Source organism: Stegostoma tigrinum, chromosome 3 (genome assembly GCF_030684315.1).
Source record: "Stegostoma tigrinum isolate sSteTig4 chromosome 3, sSteTig4.hap1, whole genome shotgun sequence".
NCBI lineage: Eukaryota > Metazoa > Chordata > Chondrichthyes > Orectolobiformes > Stegostomatidae > Stegostoma > Stegostoma tigrinum.
In genome coordinates this window covers 80,788,253-80,812,718 of record NC_081356.1, presented here as the reverse complement: position 1 = coordinate 80,812,718, position 24,466 = coordinate 80,788,253, and the positions used below count along the sequence as shown (strand labels likewise).

At 42.1% G+C, this 24,466-nt stretch overlaps 1 protein-coding gene across 10 annotated transcripts in view; it reads left to right on the top strand.

The window, feature by feature from the left end:
• Nucleotides 1-24,466, top strand: part of fer (fer (fps/fes related) tyrosine kinase) — a 277,908-nt gene that overhangs the window by 153,171 nt on the left and 100,271 nt on the right. For 9 of the 10 annotated variants that reach the window (XR_007247151.2, XR_007247150.2, XM_048526914.2 and 6 more), the window contains exons 11-13: nucleotides 1,726-1,929; nucleotides 10,028-10,150; nucleotides 24,217-24,273. Coding sequence is in view for 8 of the 10 variants with exons in the window: in XM_048526914.2 (XP_048382871.2) it covers nucleotides 1,726-1,929; nucleotides 10,028-10,150; nucleotides 24,217-24,273 (384 nt within the window). In the remaining 2 variants the exon portion in view is untranslated. Of the gene's footprint in view, nucleotides 1-1,725; nucleotides 1,930-2,702; nucleotides 2,864-10,027; nucleotides 10,151-24,216; nucleotides 24,274-24,466 lie in introns of those variants that run through there. The other variant, XM_048526918.2, reaches the window with a different exon arrangement.

Sequence of the window (24,466 nt, the reverse complement as noted above, 5' to 3'; positions counted from 1 at the left end):
GCAATTAACGTAGTGAAGTTGGATCCACAGTGCTATCGGGGAGGGAATGCCTCATTTTTGACCCAGTGACAATGAAAGCACAGGGAAAATTTTCAATAGATAATGTAGTGAAAGTCTGTTAGCACATCAACTTCAGGTCCAGAAAAATCAGACAGTGAACTGACCCATAGATACTTGATCCTCTGCAGGCACATGTAAGAAAAGGGACCTGAGATGGAGATGAGGGTTGTAGCTGGAACCAAGAGTGAGGATGGTCCAGCTAGGCTTGCCTGAGGGAACATTCAGGTAAAGCAAGATGTCAGAACTTCTGTTGGTTGTGGTGCTGTTCCAATCACTTCATAAGAAAACCATGGCATTCTTTTATGAAGGAGACTTTGTGTTATACAAGGGCTCTTTCGTTGAAAAGACACTTTATTTTTAATATTTCCAGGAGGACTTCAGGTTGTGAAGGATGATGAAAAAGTGGATTTGTTTCAAGTTTCACGGAAAATACTGGTGTGGCTTCTTTTAACTCTGTTCAAAAGAGGTCATTGAAAAGTCCTTGTGGACATTGGCAATTTTGTTTCTTTTAAAGAAAAATCTTGCCAGAAATCACGTGGTTGGTGATAACTACTTGTTATGCTTTAGACCCTTCTGAGGCTGTTTAAGCAATAACTAGCTCAGAAAGGATCTTGTCCATTCTGCTTTTTGGTTAGGGACAAGAAACCTGCAGGAATGTCTGTCAAGCTGATTTTCTCCATTTGCTGAAAATAAGCCCTTCTTGTTGAGTTCAGGATGGAACCCATTTGTTATTCTGGAAGAGAATTGAGGAAACGTTATTGTTGTGGAGAGATGGTAGGATCTGCAGATGCTGGAGATCTGAGATAACCAGGTGTAGAGCTGAATGATCACAACAGGCCAAGTTGCATCAGAGAAGCGGGAAGGCTGACGTTTCGGGCCTAGACCCTCCTTCAGAAAATGAAGAAGAAATGTCATTGTGTTCCTTGAGTAAGTTTTTTTTTGTCTGCAAGAATCCATGGACTATAGTTCCTAATTACTGATTTGGGCATTCATTAAAATACCAGATTGATTGATTGACTTTAAAACGTTCTATGCTTTATCCTGCCTTCAAGGATAAACCATTGGACAAAACATTTTCTCGTAAAAGTCAATTTCTGCAGAGAATGGCTTTTTTTTCCCTGTATTCTGAAGAGTATTTGTCTGTTTTTGGGAAATTTTAAGGGGCATTACTGACCCTGTATATTAACTCATTCAGTGAAGCTGCAATAATTGCTAAGAAACCTCGTTGATAGATCTTTTAGTTTTTAAGCCTGTACAGATAAGGTATTGGACTGGCCAAATTAGAAACCGAAAGCAGTAGATTGTGAACTGTGGAGAAGAGGGACTAGAGTTCAGTGCACTCCTCCGCCCCTCACCATAATAACATGTAATAACAAGAATGTTGATACCAAAGAAAAGCTGCTAATGTAATTCAGAGATGCCTCCCTATTTTATTTGAAACTGAGAACTCTGATCTTCAAGTGAACTCACAGTAATTTACAGTGCAAGTCCAATACTACACTGCATTATTTATAAATTCCATCATGCCTTTGCCAATGTATGTTTGATTTCTTGTTATGCATATTAAACTATAACAATTCCCTGTCTTATTTAAAATATTGTTTTTTTTTGCTTTAACGCAGCATATTGTTGACGTGTCAAAAATCAGAAACTCTTATTTTTCAGTTCTTTGATGTGATGCCTACCAGTGAGAAACCATTAGCAGAACAAGATTGGTATCATGGAGCGATTCCACGGATAGAAGCGCAAGAGCTGTTGAAACAACAAGGTGATTTCCTGGTCCGAGAAAGCCACGGCAAACCTGGTGAATATGTTCTTTCTGTTTACTCAGATGGACAGCGCAGACACTTTATCATCCAGTATGCAGATGTAAGTATAGTCATTATTGTTATTCAAGAAATATCACAATTAAACTGATTTATTTCTTTTCATCTGTTGCCAACATTTTTCTTCAAGCTTTTGTTTTGAAGCTCTTTTGAACTGACTGAATGCAGTATTTTGAGTACTTCAAACTTTTACAAATCTCCATAGAAAGAATTAACTAATTATAAGAGGGTTAGTTAATGTTGCAGTGATCTGCACAAAGGATCATACATCAAATTTTCATGTTTTTTGCAACAAATGAGCCAAGATTTGACATCGACCAAACAGTGACTCATTAAGCAACTAATATAGAAAAATACAGAAAAGATGTTCCTTACTAACTTGTTAAAATCCTCAACAATCCCACCATCTTTAGCCAATACATCATGCTCTCAGCAGAATTATAGCCATGTAGATTCAAATCCAAATCATTCTTGGTATTTTGACAGGCTTCTTTTTTCTCTGCCACAGTTGAAGTGAATCTTCAGGTATCTTATATAAGTAAGTCCCCTTCACTCGATCATGTTGGCATAATTGAATGAACTGCAAATCACAAATTCCATCTTGGTAACAGTTTGGATATATATGTCTTGACAAATCTCATCTATTTACCTTTCTGCACAGAAAAGCACACATCAGCATTATGCTGTCACAGGTGTTCCTGCCCTGCTTTGTATGCGTAATGGCATCTCTCACTTTGTCTTTCTGCAGAGTCTTTGAATCTAACTCTAGCAGTGGTAAGGCCAGTTACCTCTTCCTTTTGTGTTTGTGTTTTGAAGCTCACACCTGACTTTCACTTCTGGGAATCATGGCAGCCTGGTAACAAGTATGGGCCTGTATCCAGACAGACTTCAGCTCAACTCCACATCTTGCCATATTACATGGCATTCTGTTTACCTTAAATTATAAAAGACAATGTAAAACATAACCTATTATAAAGGTGAGGACACTTTGATGCTTCAGGAATGTTAGTGAGGCCATCTGAAAGATATGGCCATGTTTTAACCTATTTTTTAAAATATCTGTAGATAATTTCGCAAGTTTATAACGTTTTGAAGAAGGGCTCAAAATTTACAATCTTCATATTAAAACTTTTGGCTTGAATTTGAAGAAATAATAAATACATTAAACATAATTCCCAAAAACTTGAAGTCACATGGCACCAGGTTATAGTCCAACAGGTTTATTTGGAATCTTAAGATTTCAGATTGCTGCACCTGCGCTCCAAAAGCTTGTGATTTCAAATAAACTAGTCTGACGATAACCTGGTGTCATGTGAATTCTGATTTGTCCACCCCAGCTCCTCCACATCATCCCTAAAGCTTGTCCACCGTCTGCAGCGTACTGGTTAGGATGGTGATGGAATACTGCTGACTTGCCTGGATGAGTGCAGCTCCAGTCAGACGCGCTCAGGGGAAGCTTGATACTATACAGATAAAGCAGCTCGCTTGATTGGCACAACATACGTGCAATCACTTCTCTCTACTGCTGATGCCGAGGAGCAGTAGTGTGTACCGTCTACACGATGCACTGCAGAAATTTATCAAAGACATAGAACACCTTCGAAACCCTTTCAAACCATTCACCATCCTGACTTGGAAATATATCACCGTTCCTTCAGTGTCATTGGATCAAAATCCTGGAATTCTGTCTCTAACGCATTGTGAATCGACCGACTGCTGTTCAAGAGTCCAACTCACCACCACGATCTCAAAGGATGGCCAATAAATGCCACATAGCCGGTGCTACCCATATCCCATGAGTGAATTTAAAAAAAATTGAGGATGGCTTTGATGCAAATCAAATACATTGTATCAGAACTTCTGTCATTACTCCATACAAATGCCCCTCCCAAAATTACTTCTCTGGATATGATCTTATTGTTTTCTCTACAATTTTAGTTGCTTCTAAGAATGAATTATATGGTTTACCATATTAACAAGTTTAATGAATGTTTTAAACAGTTGTGCTCGTACAACAGTGTACTGTCCTTTTGCACATGTTTCCAATGAAACTGCACTCTTGGACCTCCAAGAGATGTAGTTTCCCACGTGTTGCCGGAAAAGAAAAGTCATTTTGTCGAAGCTTCTCATTTATCAAGAATTCAAATTCTAGGGGAAGGCGAGAACTTTTACTGCATGAGGTGAGACTGCTGATTGATCAGCAAGTGGACTATGAATGGTAGAGGCATTGCTGTGGAGATTTAACCCATTAATGCTGATTGACAATGAATAGCCAGGCTTTGTTTAAATTTTAAACCAAAGACATGGAACACCTTCCAAAGATTGACTCTGATTGGTCAGGACATAGCCATTGCTGGTTCATTTCTCATGGCAGTCACTTATTTTGTTCCGTTGAAATAGGCACAGTGCACATACGTGGTTCTTCTGTCTGAAAAGAACAGGACCCTATGTAGCTTTTCAGTACACTTACATACACCACATTGGAAGCAAGACTGTCAATGCTAAATTGGGTGTCAGGGTAATACTTCATATTTGGGTTATCCAGCACATGTTGTCCCATCACAAAATCACATTTAATGCGTTGCTAGTTCTGCAACCATGGTTTGGTTGGGTACATCAGTGCCTTGCTTGTGGTAGGCAGCCAAAAGAACATGATATTTGACTTGATTGTCTAATCTTTGGGATGTACGGCCACATATCTGGATCACAATGGCACTGAAATCTATTTGTCGCATTACTCATTTCTGTGATATAGACAACATTTTTTCAGCCTGATGTCAGCATACTATTAGTGGGGAACACCATATGTCATGCTTCATGAAAGAAGCAGTGTAAAACTCTTCTTTTATCTGTTGCTGAACCTTTTGATACCTTGCCCTTCCAGCATAATCTGCTGACTGGACTGTGTAAGGTGCAACAAGAAATGATTGATTAGTGTATCGATTATCCCACAAGCCAGTTTTGATGTTAACTGTTTCAACGTAAAGTTAGGATGGTGGACAAATGGCTCGGGCCCTATTTATAAGATTGCTGAGAAGGCCAAACTGGTAGAGGCAAAGATAGAAATTGTTGGAAAAGCCCAGCAGGTCTGGCAGCGTCTGTGGAGAGAAATCAACATAAACATTTTGGATCGAGTGACACTTCCGCCGAACTGATGGTAGCTATGAAAATGTCAGTCCGTATACAGAAGATAGGGTAGGGGGAGAGGGTAGATCCCAATGAGAGTGAACAGCAGTTGGACAGACGAAGGAGTGGATGATCTGGCTAGGAGGATGAATAGTTACTAATGGGGATTGTTGGTGGTTAACAATGGGGAGTGTGTAACAGCAGACCATGTCATAACACAGTAGGGGTGTTAGTGTTAAGGCTGTGGGGTCTCCGAGCAGAAAATGAGGAGCTGTTCTTCCAGCTTATGCTGAGCTTCGCTGGAACACTGCAGTAAACCTAAAGCAGCGATGTTGGCCAGGGAACAGGATGCTGATTGGGAGTGACAGGCAACTGGAAATGTAGGGTCTTTTGTGCAAGCTGAATGCAAGTGTTCTGCAAAACGGTCACCCAGTCTACGCTTTGTTTTCCCAGTGTAGAGGAGACTATGTTGTGCACAGCAAATGCAATAGATTAGATTGTGAGAAGTGCAGGTAAAGCACTGCTTCACTTAGAAGGTGTGTTTGGGTTCTTGAGTATTGAAGAAGGAGGAGGTAAACAATGGAGAACTATTTCCCCTATTTGCCCCAGGACACTCTGGTCAACTCTTCCTTCACTCCCAACATTGCCGCACTCTCTCACTCTCACGGCACCTTCTGTTGCAGTTACAGAAGTTGTAACACCTGCCTGTTGACCTCTTTCCTCCCCAGTATTCAAGGGCCCAAACACACTGTCCCAGGTGAAGCAGCCTTTGCTTATGCTTCAAACATTTCCTGCTCAAAATGTGGCCTCTTCTACACTTTGGATAAGAAATGTAGATTGGGTGACCACTTTGCAGAAAACTTGCATTCAGTTTGTAAAAAAGACCCTGAATTTCCAGTTGCCTGTCACTTCAAATCGCCATCCTGTTCCCTGGCCAACATCTCTATCACGCTTGCTACAGTGCTGCAAAGCTCAGTGCAAGCAGGAAGAACGGCTTCTCATTTTCTACTTGGAGACCGTACAGCCTTCTGAATTCATTATTGAGTTTGACCACTTTAGGGCTTGAGCTCTCCCATGTCTGTACTCCCCAACCCCCACAAACCAGGCCTTGTTATCACAATCTGCTATTACACATCCCCCATTGTTAGTCCCTATTAGTTCCCATTGATAGTTATTCACCCTCCTTGCCAGATTGTTATTCGTTCTTTTGTCTGTCCACCTGCTCATCTGTCTCTTTGGTGTCGAAAGGTTTGCTCCTTTACTCCTTACCCTCTCCTCCCTCCTCCATCTTCTGCAAATAAACTGACACTCTCTGAGCCAGCATCTGTTCTGAGGAAGGGTCACTCAATCCAAAAAGTTAAGTCTGAGTTCACTCCACAGATGTGCCAGATCTGCTGAACTTTTTCAGCAGTTTCTACTTTTGTCTATTTACAGCATCTGCAGTTCTTTCAGTTTTTAGTTAGACTAAACTGGTAGCTCATGGAACTGTAGGAATTCTAATTTTTATACTGACAAGTGAAGGTAGGTTTTTAGTAGACTTTTTCTCAATTAGGACATTAGTGAAAAGGAAAATCTTTAAAAGGCATCAGTTAAAGATTAATTTGAGCACAGGATAGAACTCACCTAGACAGGTTTGGAACTTGTGGTGTGTGGCTGCACTTTCAAATAAGCAAGTACATCCTAAGCATATTGGAGATATGAGATAATAAACTGTGAGGCTGGATGAACACAGCAGGCCGAGCAGCATCTCAGGAGCACAAAAGATGACGTTTTGGGCCTAGACCCTTCATCAGAGAGGGGGATGGGGTGAGGGTTCTAGAATAAATAGGGAGAGAGGGGGAGGCGGACCGAAGATGGAAAGAAAAGAAGATAGGTGGAGAGAGTATAGGTGGGGAGGTAGGGAGGGGATAGGTCAATCCAGGGAAGACGGACAGGTCAAGGAGGTGGGATGAGGTTAGTAGGTAGATCGGGGTGTGGCTTGGGGTGGGAGGAAGGGATGGGTGAGAGGAAGAACAGGTTAGGGAGGCAGAGACAGGTTGGACTGGCTTTGGGATGCAGTGGGTGGAGGGGAAGAGCTGGGCTGGTTGTGTGGTGCAGTGGGGGGAGGGGACGAACTGGGCTGGTTGAGGGATGCAGTTGGGGAAGGGGAGATTTTGAAACTGGTGAAGTCCACATTGATAGCATTAGGCTGCAGGGTTCCCAGGCGGAATATGAGTTGCTGTTCCTGCAACCTACGGGTGGCATCATTGTGGCACTGCAGGAGGCCCATGATGGACATGTCATCAAGAGAATGGGAGGGGGAGTGGAAATGGTTTGCGACTGGGAGATGCAGTTGTTTGTTGCGAACTGAGCGGAGGTGTTCTGCAAAGCAGTCTTCAAGCCTCCGCTTGGTTTCCCCAATGTAGAGGAAGCCACACGGGGTACAGTGTATACAGTATACCACATTGGCAGATGTGCAGGTGCACCTCTGCTTAATGTGGAATGTCATCTTGGGGCCTGGGATGGGGGTGAGGGAGGAGGTGTGGGGGCAAGTGTAGCGTTTCCTGTGGTTGCAGGGGAAGGTGCCGGGTGTGGTGGGGTTGGAGGGCAGTGTGGAGCGAACAAGGGAGTCACGGAGAGAGTGGTCTCTCCGGAAAGCAGACAGGGGTGGGGATGGAAAAATGTCTTGGGTGGTGGGGTCGGATTGTAGATGGCGGAAGTGTCGAAGTGTCAACTGCATCTCCCAGTTGCAAACCATTTCCACTCCCCCTACCATTCTTTAGATGACATGTCCATCATGGGCCTCCTGCAGTGCCACAATGATGCCACCCGTAGGTTGCAGGAACAGCAACTCATATTCCGCCTGGGAACCCTGCAGCCTAATGGTATCAATGTGGACTTCACCAGTTTCAAAATCTCCCCTTTCCCCAACTGCATCCCTAAACCAGCCCAGTTCGTCCCCTCCCCCCTTCTGCACCACACAACCAGCCCAGCTCTTCCCCTCCACCCACTGCATCCCAAAACCAGTCCAACCTGTCTCTGCCTCCCTAACCTGTTCTTCCTCTCACCCACCCCTTCCTCCCACCCCAAGCCGCATCCCCATCTACCTACTAACCTCATCCCACCTCCTTGACCTGTCCGTCTTCCCTGGACTGACCTATCCCCTCCCCACCTATACTCTCTCCACCTACCTTCTTTTCTCTCCATCTTTTCTCTCCGCCTCCCCCTCTGTCCCTACTTATTCCAGAACCCTCACCCCATCCCCCTCTCTGATGAAGGGTCTAGGCCCGAAACGTCAGCTTTTATGCTCCTGAGATGCTGCTGGGCCTGCTGTGTTCATCCAGCCTCACATTTTATTATCTTGGATTCTCCAGCATCTGCAGTTCCCATTATCTGATATTGGAGATATGCATGGCTATAACGTGATATGTCATTCTTTTGATCTGTTTCTTATGGAAACCAAAGAAATTTGAGAGTGCAGGGGCTGACTAGTGGGGTTTCACGGCATTGCAACCCATTTGGGCGTATTTTTGATCATCGTACCTCAGCTGTGTTGCATGTTTGAGTTTGCAGATGCCTGTGGCTTCCATGACTGGTACATTGATTCAGTTCACAATGTTAAGTGATCACATGGACACTGCATTGCTGTTGATAAGTAAGTCCTGTATCGTCTTTGCAAATGTGAAGGAATCCTTGACTGTGGAAGTGGAAAACTTGCTGGAAACTGATTACAGTAATTTGCCTTACTCTTGGGACAGTTCATGTTGTGCAGAACTGGTCTTGAACAAGTCTAGGCTTAAAGAGATAACATGTTTGTTGGTCTTGGGAAACCTGTACAAACATGGATGCAGTGAAATGTGAGGATGAACCTCCATCATGTATAGCTCGTGGCAGCTCATTGTACTTATCCTAGTACAGTGAATGCCTTTTTTGTTGGCTTTTGAGTAAAGCTGTCTGGTCATGCTGAGTGGTAGATCCAGTAGATACAAATTTCTTCCTGTCATTAAGTATGTTAAATATTCTATTGATTTGTCACACTTATTAAAAATAACTATTCCAGTCCCTTTGTTGGTTTATTTTGTCAGTATGTGCATGTTGCCGTTGGGACCTTGCCATGTTGCCAGCAGATTTTTTTCCCTAAAACTTGTTAGTGAGCCAGATCAGTCATATTGGCAAGCAATGATACTTTGAAGGTTATGATTGCTGACTAAGTTCCATGTTCCAGATTCATTCCTTGAATTTAATCCAACCAGTTGCAATGCAATTTGAACCTGTGTCCTCAGAGTCTTAGTTGGATCTCCAAGATAATTCAAGTGACATTATCATTTTGTCACCGTCCTGTCCAAGTCTTCCCTGTTATCAAATTAACAATCTGTTGAACTCTGTACCATTTTCATAATCGGGGACTTAGTCAATGAAAGGCATGAATTCCAAACTTTTGTCCTCTGCACAATCAAATGGAATTTAATATTTTGTAGGTGGTCCTGTTTGGAACTGAATTATTACTGATTTTTCTTTCTCAGTGCTATTGTATGTATTTGGATGTTTCCATAACCTTTCCTCTTATGAATGCTAATGAACATACCTGCAGTCTCTGTAGCCTTAACAAAACACTGGCTGCTCTCTTGATCTAGGCCAGTGATGAGTGTCTTACCTCATTCCTAACTTCACTTTGTCCGTGAAAAGAATTTGAGAAAAAGAATGGTGAAACATTTGTTGACAAGAGCAAAACTCCTGTGGGGACAGTGGCAAAATAGTTAGTACAGTTTAGTTTTTGGTTAGTGACGGTCTTTGCTCCTTTACCTCACTATTCTAAAACTGTTAGGTGAATACGCTTGATGTCATTGTTTTAAAAAAAAGGTTGAATTTGCTTTTCGTCATTTGGTCAATACGTGATAGCTGTTCTTTCAATTTATAGCCTAATTATGAGTAGGTGATATTGTAAAATGCTAGGGATTTATTGTACTGTCTGAGCTGCTAAATATTGAAGTTGGTGAGTGTTTTTATGTATTTTTATTTTAACTTTTTTTACACAGAATCAGTATCGATTTGAAGGAACGGGATTTCCAACAATACCGCAGCTTATGGAACATCATTATTCTACAAAACAAGTGATCACAAAAAAATCAGGAGTGGTGCTATTGAATCCTGTTGTCAAGGTCAGAACATTCAGATGACTGAATTTTAATACTTTTGTGTTAAATTACTGCTATCTGCTTGAAACTAGTTGATCTACTTCATGCAGCATTCAAACATGTACAACATTGAGATTGACAATGTTATGCTATTTCAGTTGCCAAATGTTCCAATTCCATCTGGTCTTTAAAGTAAGTTCCTTTCTCTTTATTTATGCAGCTTGTCCCATTTTATATGACAGTTCTGAGGTAGATGGTAAAGCAAAAGTACCTAGATTGAATCCCTCCATGGATTTGAAATATTAATCCGATATTATAGCATAGTATCTTGTTGTAACAGTTATAATTTTTACTTTCTATAAAGTAGTCACACAGAATACATCATAAATAGTGCGTGCAAGTTGAGAAATGAGTGTTGGAATTCAGTAAAAAAGGGAAGGAGATGCTCTTGTAACGTCAAATATTTGCTGTGGTCCATATTACAAGAAAATTATTTAACTTAATCTGCCTACAATTTAAAGTAGATGGAGTAATTACCTTTCAATTCCATGGAAAAAAAGTTAATTTCTTTCAATAAACTGTAAGATAAAACAAGTTAGAACTACTGCACATGGGATATTGTGAAGAGCATTGTGATCCTGCAAAATAACACATGCAGAATCCACGTTTCAAGGGTTTTGAGTTGTGGAACTGATATGAGGTACAGGTTTTGTGACCAGCGCAGGGAGGGATTGTTTCTTGAGCATTTCAATCTATATTCCTTGAGCTAGCAAGTAGTTTAGGTCTTTTTTTGTTTAAAAAAGTGGTCAGAACATGTGACATTCAGGCAGGTGAGGACACCAAGATGTAATGCTGGAGGAGCCTTGGTCTTTGCCATGATCAATCAGATGTGATTTCTTAGTACCTGAATGGATAAGAGCGTAGTGTACAGGCTGGCTCTTCTCTGCAGCTGCAGCTAGGAATTCCAAACTACTGTGAATGCAGTGCCAAGAGCAAGGGCATATTTTGTGACTGTAGAAGAATGTTGAGTGTAGGGGAGACTATCCATGTGGAGTGGCCCACGGAATACTGACATGGGTCAAATGAGAAACCATGTTCTCCTGGCAATATTTGAGGAGTTGATATCTAAATAATAAGCAGAATCCCAAAGATAAATTTCTGGAATCAGTGTCTTGTACAAGTGAATAACTATAACTGTGTTTTAAATCAAACCAAAATAGAGTGGAGATCTGTGTAAAGGATATTTCGAAAGTGAAAGACAAATATCGAGGCCATGAACTGTTGTAGCAACTTGAAGAAAGATATATACAGTGCAACTCCATGTGGCAAAAAGTCTACTACTATTAAATAGTGAAGTGATGAATGAGGTTAAATTTTCAGTACGTACAAATATGGTGCCTGAATACACAAATTAGAGTGTCAAATAAAAATAGCTGGGTTTTTAGTTTACGTAAACATGGATGTAAGGTGACCAGTGGTGGTCTCTAAATATTCATGATACTTGATGTATTCAACAGACAGACAAAAATGGAGAAGGAGCTGGGTAAGTCTGATGGTATGGGATAACATTTGGACCAAAGTGACAAATGTTTCTTCGTTAGAAGAACAGGGTGTAGAATTGCTATAGGTGGAGATACGAAATAACAATGGAGAGAAAACATTGCTGGAAATAATTTATTAGACCTCTGACAGTAGTTAAACTTTTGGACACAATCCTAATCAGGAAAGGGGCCTCTAACAAAAATAATGTAATAATCATGCAAGACATTTCATCTTTTGGTTGGACAAATGAAAGTGGCACCTGTGGTTTGGAAGATGCGTTTAGGGAATGTTGTTAACATACATTGCTGGATGATCTATTGTGGAACCAATTGGGGAAGAGCTAATTTTAGATATTGTTTAATGTAATATGATGGAACTGTACTCCTGTCTGTCCACAGGAGAGGTGCTAGAGGACTGAGGGCAGCTGATCTGTTACTGTTAGTAAAGAAAAGGAGAACAGGGATACATAAGGCAAGTAAAGGGCTTTCAGTCAATCCTCAGTGGTGGGAAAACTGTTGTAAGCATTTCTCAGGGACAGAATTAATCTACATGCGGAGAAACAGCAATTAATCAAAAAATGCTCAGCATAGTTCTGTAAAGGAGAGCTTATGTCTGATTGACTTGGCTGAAGTCTTCAGAAAGATGATCAGGTTTGTAGATGAGGGCAATGTTTTTGATTTGCCATCTGCTTGGACTTAAGCAAGGCTTTTGATAAGGTTCCAGATGGAACACTGATAGCAAAGGTAAGAGCCCATAGCCCATAGGGTCCAAGGAACGTGGAAAATTAGATTAGAATGGCAGGAAGCAGAAACTGCTGGACATTGATATTTTTGTTATTGCAAGCCTTTGTCCAGTGGCATCCTGGAAGGATCGGTGTTGAGGCCTTCGCTGTTTGTGGTTTAAACAAAGTTTCACACTTCATTGTAGGAGGGTTGATTAGTAAGTTTGTGGATGATATGAAAATTAGTGGCATAGTAACTAGGGTAGACAGCTATGGCTTACAAGAACATATAGATAGGCTGATCAGTAGCAAATGGAATTCAGCCCAACTAAGCGTGAAGTGACTATCTTGGGCAAGGGAAAATACATAACAAACAGTAGGACACTGGGGACCACAAAGATCAGAGGGACCTTGGTGTGCATGCCCATTGGTCCCTTAAGGTAACAAGGAGATGATGTTGGAACTGTATTAAAGATTGATTAGACTACGTAAAAGGTTCTGTGTGCAGTCCTGGAATCCACACTGTAGAAGAGATGGCATAGCAGTCGAGAGGGTGGATAGGAGATGTACAAAGTTGTTGCCTGGGCTGGAGAGTTCCAGCCCTGAAGAGAGATTGGATACACTGGGGTTGTTTTCCTTGGAGCAGATGTGGCTGAGAAGGTACATGATTGAAATGTACCAGATTATGGGGGGCATAAACAGGAAGAGACTTTTTGCTTTTGTGGAGGGATCAACGACAGGGCATAGATTTAATATAAGCGGCAGGAGTTTTAGAGGATATGTCAGGGGAAAAAAATGTTTGTCCCAGGGGTGGGCGGAAGTGGGGGGGTGGGGTGCGGTAGTAATCTGGAATTTAGTGCCTGTCAGCTTGGTAAAGGCAGAAACCCTCAAAATATTAAAGGAGTATTTAGATGTGCATTTGCAATGGCAAGAAATATAAGGCTATGGGCCAAATATAAAAACAAATGGAATTAGAATAGTTAGGTGGCTGTTTTTGACTCTCAAACTTGGTGGGCCAAAGTGTTCTTTGCTGTGCTGTACACCTCTATGACTAATTGATAATCTCAAATAAAGGATCCTCTGCCATGAGGTGACCGTCATATAAGAGAATTTTAGACTAGATTCGAAGGTGACATGTATGAGTTGAAACTTGGAGTCTTAAACTTAAATAAAGACAGTTCCATAGATCCGTACCAAGAGTTGGATAAGGTAGGTAGATAAATTAAAACATTTTGCTGGTAAATGAGCATTTGTGAAGATGTGGAAGCAACATTTCTTCATAGACATCAGCATAGTCTGTTGCCTCCTTAGTGCCAGGAGCAAGGATATCTCAAAGCAGAGAGGGACCAGCAGGAGGTTATTTTACACATTGGAATCCACAACATAAGAAGCGATAAGGACAAGATTCTGAGCACAGTATTTTCTTTTAGAACATTACAGCACAGTACAGTCCCTTCGGCCCTCGATGTTGTGCCGACCTGTCATACCAATCTCAAGCCCATGTAACCTACACTATTCCATGTACGTCCATATGCTTATCCAATGACTACTTAAATGTACCTAAAGTTGGCGAACCTACTACCGTTGCAGGCAAAGCGTTCCATTCCCTTACTACTCTCTGAGTAAAGAAACTACCTCTGACATCTGTCCTATATCTTTCACCCCTCCATTTAAAGCTATGCCCCCTCGTGCTCGCCGACACCATCCTAGGAAAAAGGCTCTCCCTATCCACCCTATCTAACCCTCTGATTATTTTATATGTTTCAATTAAGTCACCTCTCGACCTTCTCTCCAATGAAAACAGCCTCAGGGCCCTCAGCCTTTCCTCGTAAGAGCTTCCCTCCATACCAGGCAACATCCTAGTAAATCTCCTCTGCACCCTTTCCAAAGCTTCCACATCCTCTTATAATGCGGTGACCAGAACTGCGCACGATATTCCAAGTGTGGCCGCACCAGAGTTTTGTCCAGCTGCAGCATAACCTCTTGGTTCCGGAACTCGATCCCTCTATTAATAAAAGCTAAAACACTGTATGCTTTCTTAACAGCCCTGTCAACCTGGGTGGCAACTTTCAAGGATCTGTGTACATGGACACCAAGATCTCTCTGCTCATCTACACTACGAAGAATCTTACCATTAGCCCCTGTACTTTGCCTTGCGGTTAGTCCTACCAAAGTGCATCACCTCACACTTGTCTGCATTAGATTCCATTTGCCACCTCTCAGCCCAGCTCTGCAGCTTATCAATGTCTCTCTGCAACCTACAGCATCCTTCATCACTATCCACAACTCGACTGACCTTAGTGTTGTCTGCAAATTTACTAACCCATCCTTCTACGCCCTCATCCAGGTCATTTATAAAAATGACAAACAGCAGTGGACCCAACACATCACTAGTAATTGGTCTCCAGGATGAACATTTCCCATCAACTACCACCCTCTGTCTTCTTTCAGCAAGCCAATTTCCGTTCCAAACTGCTATGTCTCCCACAATTCCATTCCTCCGCATTTTGTACAATAGCCTATTTTGGAGAACCTTATCGAATGCCTTGCTGAAATCCATATACACCACATCAACCAGTTTACTCTCATCTACATGTTTGGTCACCTTCTCAAAGAACTCAATAAGGTTTGTGAGGCACGACTTTCCCTTCACAAAACTGTGCTGAATATCCATAATCAATTTATTCTTTTCTAGATTATTATAAATCCTATCCCTTATAGCCTTTTCCAACACTTTACCAACAACTGAGGTAAGGCTCACTGGTCTATAATTACTAGGGTTGTCTCTACTCCCCTTCTTGAACAGGGGAACCACATTTTCTATCCTCCAGTCATCTGGCACTATTCCTGTAGACAATGACGAGTTAAAGATCAATGCCAAAGGCTCGGCAATCTCCTCCCTGGCTTCTCAGAGGATCCGAGGATAAATCCCATCCGGCCCAGGGGACTTATCTATCTTCAGCATCTGAAGGATTTCTAATACCTCTTCCTTGTAAACCTCAGTCCCACCTAGTCTAGTAGCCTGTATCTCAGTATTTTCCTCAACAACATTGTCGTTTACTAGAGTGAATACTGTTGAAAAAAATTCATTTAGCGCTTCCCCTATCTCATCTGACTCCACACACAACTTACCACTACTATCCTTGATTGGGCCTAATCTTACTTGCGTCATTCTATTATTCCTTAAATACCTATAGAAAGCCTGAGGGTTTACCCTGATCCTATCCGCCAACAACTTCTCATGTCTCCTCCTGGCTCTTCTGAGCTCTCTCTTTAGGTCTTTCCTGGCTACCTCATAGCCCTGAAGTGCCCTAACAGAGCCTTCACATCTCATCCTAACATAAGCTGCCTTCTTCCTCTTGACCAGGGATTCCACCTCCTTTGTAAACCACGGCTCCCGCACTCTACAGCTTCCTCCCTGCCTGACAGGTGCATAATTATCTAGAACACACAGGAGCTTTTCCTTGAATAGGCTCCACATTTCTAATGTGCCCATCCCCTGCAGTTTCCTTCCCCATCCTATGCTCCCTAAATCGTGCCTGATCTCATCGTAATTGCCTTTCCCCAGCTATAACTTTTGCCCAGTGGTATACACCTATACCTTTCCATCACTAAAGTAAACATAACAGAATTGTGATCGCTATCACCAAAGTGCTCACCTACTTACAAATCTAACAACTGGCCAGGCTCATTACCCAGTACCAAATCTAATGTGGCTGCGCCCCTTGTTGGCCTATCTACATACTGTGTCAGGAAGCCCTCCTGCACACACTGGACAAAAACTGACCCATCTATAGTACTCGAACTATAATGTTCCCAGTCAATATTTAGAAAGTTGAAGTCCCCCATGACAACTACTCTGTCTCTCTCACTCCTATTGAGAATCATCTTTGCTATCCTTTCCTCTACATCTCTGGAACTATTTGGAGGCCTATAGAAAACTCCCAACAGGTTGACCTCTCCTTTTCTGTTTCTAACCTCAGCCCATACTACCTCAGTTGACGAGTCCCCAAACATCCTTTCTGTAACTGTAATACTGTCCTTGACCAATAATGCCACACCTCCGCCCCTTTTACCATCTTCTCTGTTCTTACTGAAACATCTAAATCCCTGAACCTGCAACAACCATTCCTGTCCCTGCTCTATCCATGTGTCTGAAATGGCCACAACATCGAAGTCCCAGGTACTAGCCCATGCTGCAAGTTAACCCACCTTATTCTGGACGCTCCTGGCATTGAAGTAGACACACTTCAAACCAACTTCTTGCTTGCCGGTGCCATCTTGCTTCCTTGAAACTTTTTTTCGGACCACCCTACTCTCAACCTTTTCTATAGTCGAACTACAATTTTGGTGCCCATCCCCCTGCTGAATTAGTTTAAACCCACCCAAATAGCCTTAGCAAATTCCCCCCCAGGGTATTGGTACCCCTCTGGTTCAGGTGAAGACCATCTTGCTTGTAGAGGTCCCACCTACCCCAGAAAGAGCCCCAATTATCCAAGAATCCAACCCCCCCCCCCCCCCCCCCCCCCCGCACCATCCCTGTAGCCACATGTTCAACTCCTTTCTCTCCGTATTCCTTGCCTCACTAGCACGTGGCATGGGCAACAAACCAGAGACAACAACTCTGTTTGTCCTAGCTCTCAGCTTCCGTCCTAGCTCCCTGAATTTCTGCCTTAAATCCCCATCCCTCTTCCTACCTAAGCCGTTGGTGCCAATGTGGACCATGACTTGGGGCTGCTCCCCCTCCCCCTTAAGGATCCCAAAAACACGATCAGAGACATCACGTACCCTGGCACCTGGGAGGCAACACACCAACTGAGTCTCTCTCGTCCCCACAGAACCTCCTATCTGTCCCCCTAACTATGGAGTCCCCAATGACTAATGCTCTGCTCCTCTTCCCCCTTCCCTTCTGAGCAGCAGGGACAGACTCTGTGCCAGAGACCTGTGCCCCACTGCTTTCCCCTGGTAAGTCGTCTCCCCCAACAGTGTCCAAAACGGTATACTTATTGTTGAGGGGAATGGCCACAAGGGATCCCTGCACTGCCTGCCAGCTCCCTTTTCGTCCCCTGACCGTAACCCATCTGCCTTTTTCCTGTACTTGAGTGACTACCTCCCTGTAACTCCCCTCAATAACCCCCTCTGCGTCCCGAATGATCCGAAGTTCATCCAGCTCCAGCTCCAGTTCCCTAATGCAGTTTTCAAGGAGCTGGAGTTGGGTGCACTTCCCACAGATGTAGTCAGCAGGGACAGTAGTGGTGACCCTTACCTCCCACATTCTGCAGCAGGAACGTTCAACTGCCCTGACCTCTGTTCCCATTATTCTATAAGTAGGAAGGTAGGGATTTTAGAAAGGAGGACCTTGAGGGTAGTAATATCTAGATTACTCCCAGTGCCATGAGTTAGTGAGGGGTTGGAAATAGCAGATGAATGTGTGGCTGAGGAGATAGTGCAGGGGAATAGGATGCACATTTTTGGATCATTGGAATCTCTTCTGGGGTAGAAGTGACCTGTATAAGGATAGATGGATTACACCTGCATTGGAAGGGGACACTATTGTTCTGGTGGGGGGAATTTGCTAGAGCTGCTCGGGAGGATTTAAACTTCTGGTGGTAGTTGGTGGTGGGTATGTTGGGACCCATGGAGATGGTGAGGAAAGAGAGCAGTCAGAGACTGATATAGTTGGGAAAAGGAGTAAGTCAAACAGTCAGACCAGACAGGAACAAAGCAGAGAACGAAGTAAGACTGATAAATCAAAATGGTATTTACTTCAATGTAAGAGGCCTAACAGGTAAGGCAGATGAACTCTGGGCATGTTTGGGAACATGGGATGGGGATATCACAGCGATTACAGAGATGTGGCTCAGGGATGGACAAGAGTGGCAGCTTATTGTTCCAGGGTATAGGAAAAGAGGGCAGGAAAGGAGGGGGAATTGTGTTTTTGATTAAGGATAATATTACTGTTCTATTTAGAGAGGATATTCCTGGGAATGCATCCAGGGAAGTTATTTGGGTGGAATTGAGAAATAACAAAGTGCTGATCACCTTTATTGGGATTGTACTATAGATCCCCTCAATAGTCAGCAGGAAATTCAGAAACAAATTTGGAAGGAGGTCTGTTATCTGTGAGAACAATAGGGTGGTGATGGTAGGGAATTTTACTTTTCCAAACATAGACTGGGATTGCCACAGTGTTAAGGACTTGAATGGAGAGGAATTCATTCAGTGTGCACAAGAAAACTTTCTCATTCAGTAGGAGATAGCAAGAACTGCAGATGCTAGAGTCAGAGACAACCTAGTATAGGGCTGGAGGAACACAGCTGACCAGGCAGCATCAGAGGAGCAGGAAAGTTGATGTTTCAGATCTGGACCCTTCTGTAGAAATCTTCAGAAATTGTTCTGAAGAAGGGTCCCGACCTGAAACATCAACATTCCTGCTCCTCTGATGCTGCCTGGCCTGCTGTGTTCTTCCAGCTGCACACCATTGGTTCTGATTCACTATGTGAATGTAACTACTAGAGAAGGTGAAAAACCTGTCCTCCTGTTGGGAAATAAGGCAAGGCAGGTGACTGAGATGTCAGTAGGGGAGTACTTTGGGGCCAGTTACTGTAATTCTATTAGTTGTAAAATTGTATTGGAAAAAGTTAGGCAAGATCTAAAAGTTAAAGTTTGAATTTGGAAGAAGGCCATTTTTGATAGTATGAGGCAAGAACTTTCAAAAGTTGATGTGGGTGCAGATGTTCGAAGTAAAGGGTAGAAAATGGGAAGCATTCTAAAACGAGATAAGGAGAGATCAGAGACAGAATGTACCTCTTAGGGTGAGGGGCAAGCCTGGTAGGTGTTGGGAATGCTGGATGACGAAAGAAATTGAGGTTTTGGTCCAAAAAAAATGGAAGCATCTATCAGACAGCAGGGATCAAGTGAATCTCTAGAAGCATATAATGGCAGTAGGAATACACTTAAGAGGGAAATCAGGAGGGCAAAATGGGACATGAAATAGCTTTGGATTTTCCTTAACCCTGTTTCCCAAAGGGATTCTAATAGGGTTTTGAAGGACAAAACGGTAACTAGGGAAAGAATAAGGACCCTGAGGTAGCCCTGCTGGTCATTATTGTGGAACCGCAGGAGATGGGGGAGATATTAAATGAATATTATGCATCAGTGTTTACTGTGAAGAAGGATATGGAAGATAGACAGTGTGGGGAAATAAATAGCAACATCTTGAGAAATGTCCATATTTCAGAGGAGGAGGTGCTGAGTGTCTTAAAATGCGTAAAGGTGGATCAATCCTGTGACCTGATCAGGTGTGCCCTAAAACGCTTGTGGGAAACGAGGGAAGAGATTCCTGAGCACTGAGATAGCCGCAGGTGAGGTGCCGTAAGACTCTAGGTTGTCTAACATGGTGCCACTATTTAAGAAAGGTGGTAAGGAAAAGCCAGGGAACAGTAGACCGCTGAGCCTGACATCAGTGGTGGGCAAGTTGTTGGAGGGAATCCTGAGTCACAGGACTTAAATGTATTTGAAAAGGCAAAACTGAGTAGGGATGGTCACATGGCTTTGTGCATGGAAAATCATGTCTCATAACTGACTTCTTGAAGAAACAAAGATGATAGATGAGGGCAGAGCAGTGGAGGTCATCCAAGATGGATCAGTAAGGCATTTGGGAAGGTTCCTCACAGTAGGTTAGCAATATTAGATCACATGGAATACAGTGAGAACTAGCCATTTGGATTCAGAACTGGCTCGAAGGAAGAAGGCAGAGGGTAGTTCTGGTGAAGCGTTGTTTTTCTGACTGAGGCTGTATGCCACAAGGATCGGTTTTGGGTCCACTGCTTTTTGTAATGTATATAGATGACTTGGGTATGAAAATAGGAAGTATGGTTAATAAGTTTGCAGATGACACCAAAGTTGAAGGAGTAGTGGACAGCGAAGAAGGTTACCTCAAGTACAATGGGATCTTGATCAGGTGGGCCAATGGACAGACAAGTGGGAGATGGAGTTTAATTTAGATACATGTGAGGTCTGCATTTTTGACAGGCAAATCAGGGCAGAACTTATACACTTAAGAAAAGGTCCTGGGGAGTGTTGCTGAACAAAGATACCTTGGAGTGCGAGTTCATAGTTCCCTCAAAGTGGAGTCATAGGTAGACAGGATATTGATGAAGACATTTGGTATGCTTGATTCTGTTGGTCAGTGCATTCAGTGTAGGAGTTGGGAAGTCAAGTTACAGTTGTACAGGACATTGGTTTGGCCACTTTTTTGGAAAAGTGCTGCAATTCTGGTCTCCCCGTTATAGGATGTTGTGAAACTTGAAAGGGTTCAGAAAAAATTTACGAAGATGTTGCCAGGGTTGGAGGATCTGAGCTATAGGGAGAGGCTGAGAAGGCTGGTGCTGTTTTCCCTGGAGTATCGAAGGTTGAGGGGTGACCTTTATGGAGGTTTTTTAAAGTATGGATGTGGTGTGTATATATATGGCATAATATCCCACCTTTGGGTGGGGTGTCCAAAATTAAAGGGCACAGGTTTAAAGTGAGAAGGGAGAAATTTAAAAGGGATCTAAGGGGCAATTTTTTCACTCAGGGTGGTGCATGTATGGAATGAGCTACCAGAGGAAGTGGTGGAGGCTGGTACAGTTACAACATTTGAAAGGCATCTCGATGAACAGCAATGGTTTCGAGGGATATGGGCCAATTGCTGGCAAATGAGACAAGATTTATTTAGGATATTTGGACAACTTGGGAAGAGTCCGTTTCCATCCTGTATATCTCGATGACTACATGACTGTTAGATGTCTTGCAGTCATCTGGCACATCACCCGAGGCCAGCCAAGTATTAAATACCTCCAGGGTCCAACAATGTCCTTCCTTGCTTCCCATAGCAGCCTGGAATACATTCCATCAGGACCTAAGGATTTTTGCACTTATGTCTGCTAAAATATCGAAATTCTCCTTCATTAGTATGTCCTTAGTGTGATCTAGAACCTGACTAACCCAACTGAAAGTTCCAGCTGCAATGTCTTTCTCCTTTTGGAAGTATGGATGAGAAGTATTCATTTGAGATCTCATCTGTGTCCCCTTTGGTCTGTACTTGGCCGCACTCGTTCCCTGTCGATCCTCTTCCTCTTAATATATTTATAAAATGCCTTAGGGATTTTCTTTCATCCTATCTGGCAAAGATATTTTGTGGCTCCTCTTCACTGTCCTAATTTTTTTTAACGTATCTCTGACACACAGTATACTCTTGAAAGGCCTCCACTGATTATAATGCTCTATACGTAATATATGCTTCCTTTTTCTTTATCAAACTTTTGATATCCTTTGACGTCAAGGGTTCCTTGGACTTTCCTGCTCTTGCTCTTCAATCCTAGAGAAACGCACAGGCACTTCATTCTCAGTAATCACGTTAAAAGACTCCCCTTTCCAAGTGTGGACTCAGTTGCAAGTAGCTGCTCCTAGTCTGTTTGCCAGATCCTGTCTCCTGATATTGAAATTGGTCTGTCGCCCACCATTATACACTTAACTTCTGCACTGCCCTCTTCCCTTTCTATAATGGCTTTTAAACTTCAAGTTATGGTCACTATCTCCGAAATGCTCACCTGTTGACACTTCAGTCACTTGACTGAATTTATTTCCCAGGGAAATGTCTCACAGTGCCCCACCTCTATTAGACTATCTGTGTATAAGCACAAGAAATTCTCCTAGAAAATTCCACCCTTAGAAACCCTCTTGTGCTAAGGCAGTCTCACTTAATTTGGGAAAGTTGAACTCCCCTACTTGGTCAAACCCTATTTCTCTCTAACTTCTTTGTGATTTACCTTCAGATTTGATCCTCTTTCTCCCTCTGACTTTCGGAAAGCCTCTAATCCCAGCAAAATAAACACCCTGTTTTATTTCAAAGTTCTACCCTTCTGGCTTCATTTCAAGAGCCTTCTAGGTCATTCCCTCACCTCGTTACTTCCGTCAAGCATTGGTTGTACATCCCGAAGACTGGCAGAAGATATCAGATTGTCCCTATGGGGTTTTCAGCAGGAAAGATAGCAATTGTACTCGACCAGCCTGCATTTGAAAAGCTCAATAGATAGTGTCCAACGTGAGATATGATTCTGAGGTTGGACAACATTTGCTAAATAATGGAGTTTGCTAAGAATTATGCTGGCAACCAATTTAAGATTGTCAGTCAGACTCTCAGAACAGTCCACTTGCACATTCTAGAAGATGCATAAACTAATATATGGCCCTGTTTTTTGCAAACCTTTTATTCATACGATTTGGCTAGGCCAGCATTTATTACCCATTTCTAATTGCCCAGAGGGCAGTTAAATGCCAGTGATATTGGAGTCACATGTAGACCAGGCCGGTTAAGGATGGCAGTTTCCTTCCTTAAAGCATGTTGCTGAAACAAATTGGTTGTTCTAACAATTGGTGACAGCATCATGGTCATCATTTAGACTTTTAATTTTAGATTTTTTAATTGAATTCAAATTCTCCTAATTTGCCATTGCAGGCTTTAAACCCAGGTCCCCAGAACATTATTTGGGTCACTAGGTCAGTAGTTTAGTGATAATACCACTAGGCCATCACTTCCCCGTTCTTGTACACGCACTGTACCTGTTTCAAAAGACCAAAATAAGCACTTTATGGTTTATTCCTCAAGGCAATGTCTTCACCAAGCAGAGGTAACCTTCTCAATTTATTTTAACAATAGTTTTTCAGTTAACTATAAGTTGGCCTCTCAATGTGCATTCTTCTTGGTAATGCTTTGACCAATCAAAGCCCATTTAACAACCAGTCAGCACACTTTCATACAGTAGGAAAATGTTTTTGCTTTATATTTGTGTTTTTGTGAATATTCTCAAGTACAAAATGAAAATCGTCAACAAAATGTGCTTTTTTAAAAGCAATCTTCAACTTCTGTATTATCTATTGATTATTTACAGATATATAGGTGATTATCTCTGTCCTTGTGTGATATAATCTCACTGTACAGCTTGTAAAACAAAACTTTTGACGGTACTTCGATACTTATGATAACAATAAATTAAATCAAATATCCACAGTCACTGATAATCAACATGTAATCAGGCATGGACTTCAAAACAATATCCAATGTCATCTCAACTGGTGGAACCACCTTATCATATTTGATTTGGAAATAGACTGCAGGTTAAACGTGTACCATGTTAGTTTGAATTTTTCAATTTAGTTTCTAAATATAAAGTTACCATACTCCAGAGGTTTCTCAGATCTAAAGTGATATAAACTTAAAACTGTTCTCTAACCCATGGGATGGCAGTTTAACAATTTAAAAACTTGATGACAATGAATACAATGCACATGTGTTACTGTATGCCACAGTACCAGTTAGGTGTTAGAATTACTCTGGACAGATGGTTATTTTTTTTTCCTGAAATAGTAAAGCAACATGTGGTTAGCACCTAGGACACAATATAAATCATATCTCATGGGACTTCCTGATTTTTTGTGTTCATTCTAAAAATTAAAATGAATCTGGTAAGCATGTGTGAAAAGATTTATTCTCATCCTACATCCTTTTATGGTTCTGAGCTGGTTCCAATGTTGTTGTGATATCGCAAATGTTGATTCGTACTTGTAGTATTTTCCCAAGTTGACGATCAGCAGGAAGTTTTTCCACAAATGCCACTTTTTATTCATTGTGCTCCATGTAATGATGTGTCATCCTTTCTTGAAATGCTCTCTAACAAGCTTGTCATAAAATTTGACATCTAATATATGCCCTTTTACATTGTGTTAAATGTTGCTTGGAGCAAGTGTGTGTGTATTGTTAATACTACTTTTAACTTTGGTACAGGACAAAAAATGGGTCCTTAATCATGAAGATGTGACACTTGGAGAGTTGCTTGGTAAAGTAAGTTTGCTTTTTTAAATTTTAATGTGTGTAGTGGTATATTTGCGTCATACTGCATTCTCAATTATGAATCCACTATCAGGGCATGTATCACAGTAATTCAGTACTGCGAGGTGTTTCAGGTTAATGATCATTTACTTTTTGACAAACACTCTCTCCTTTTTTCCTTAATTTTGTTGAAAGTCATCAACCT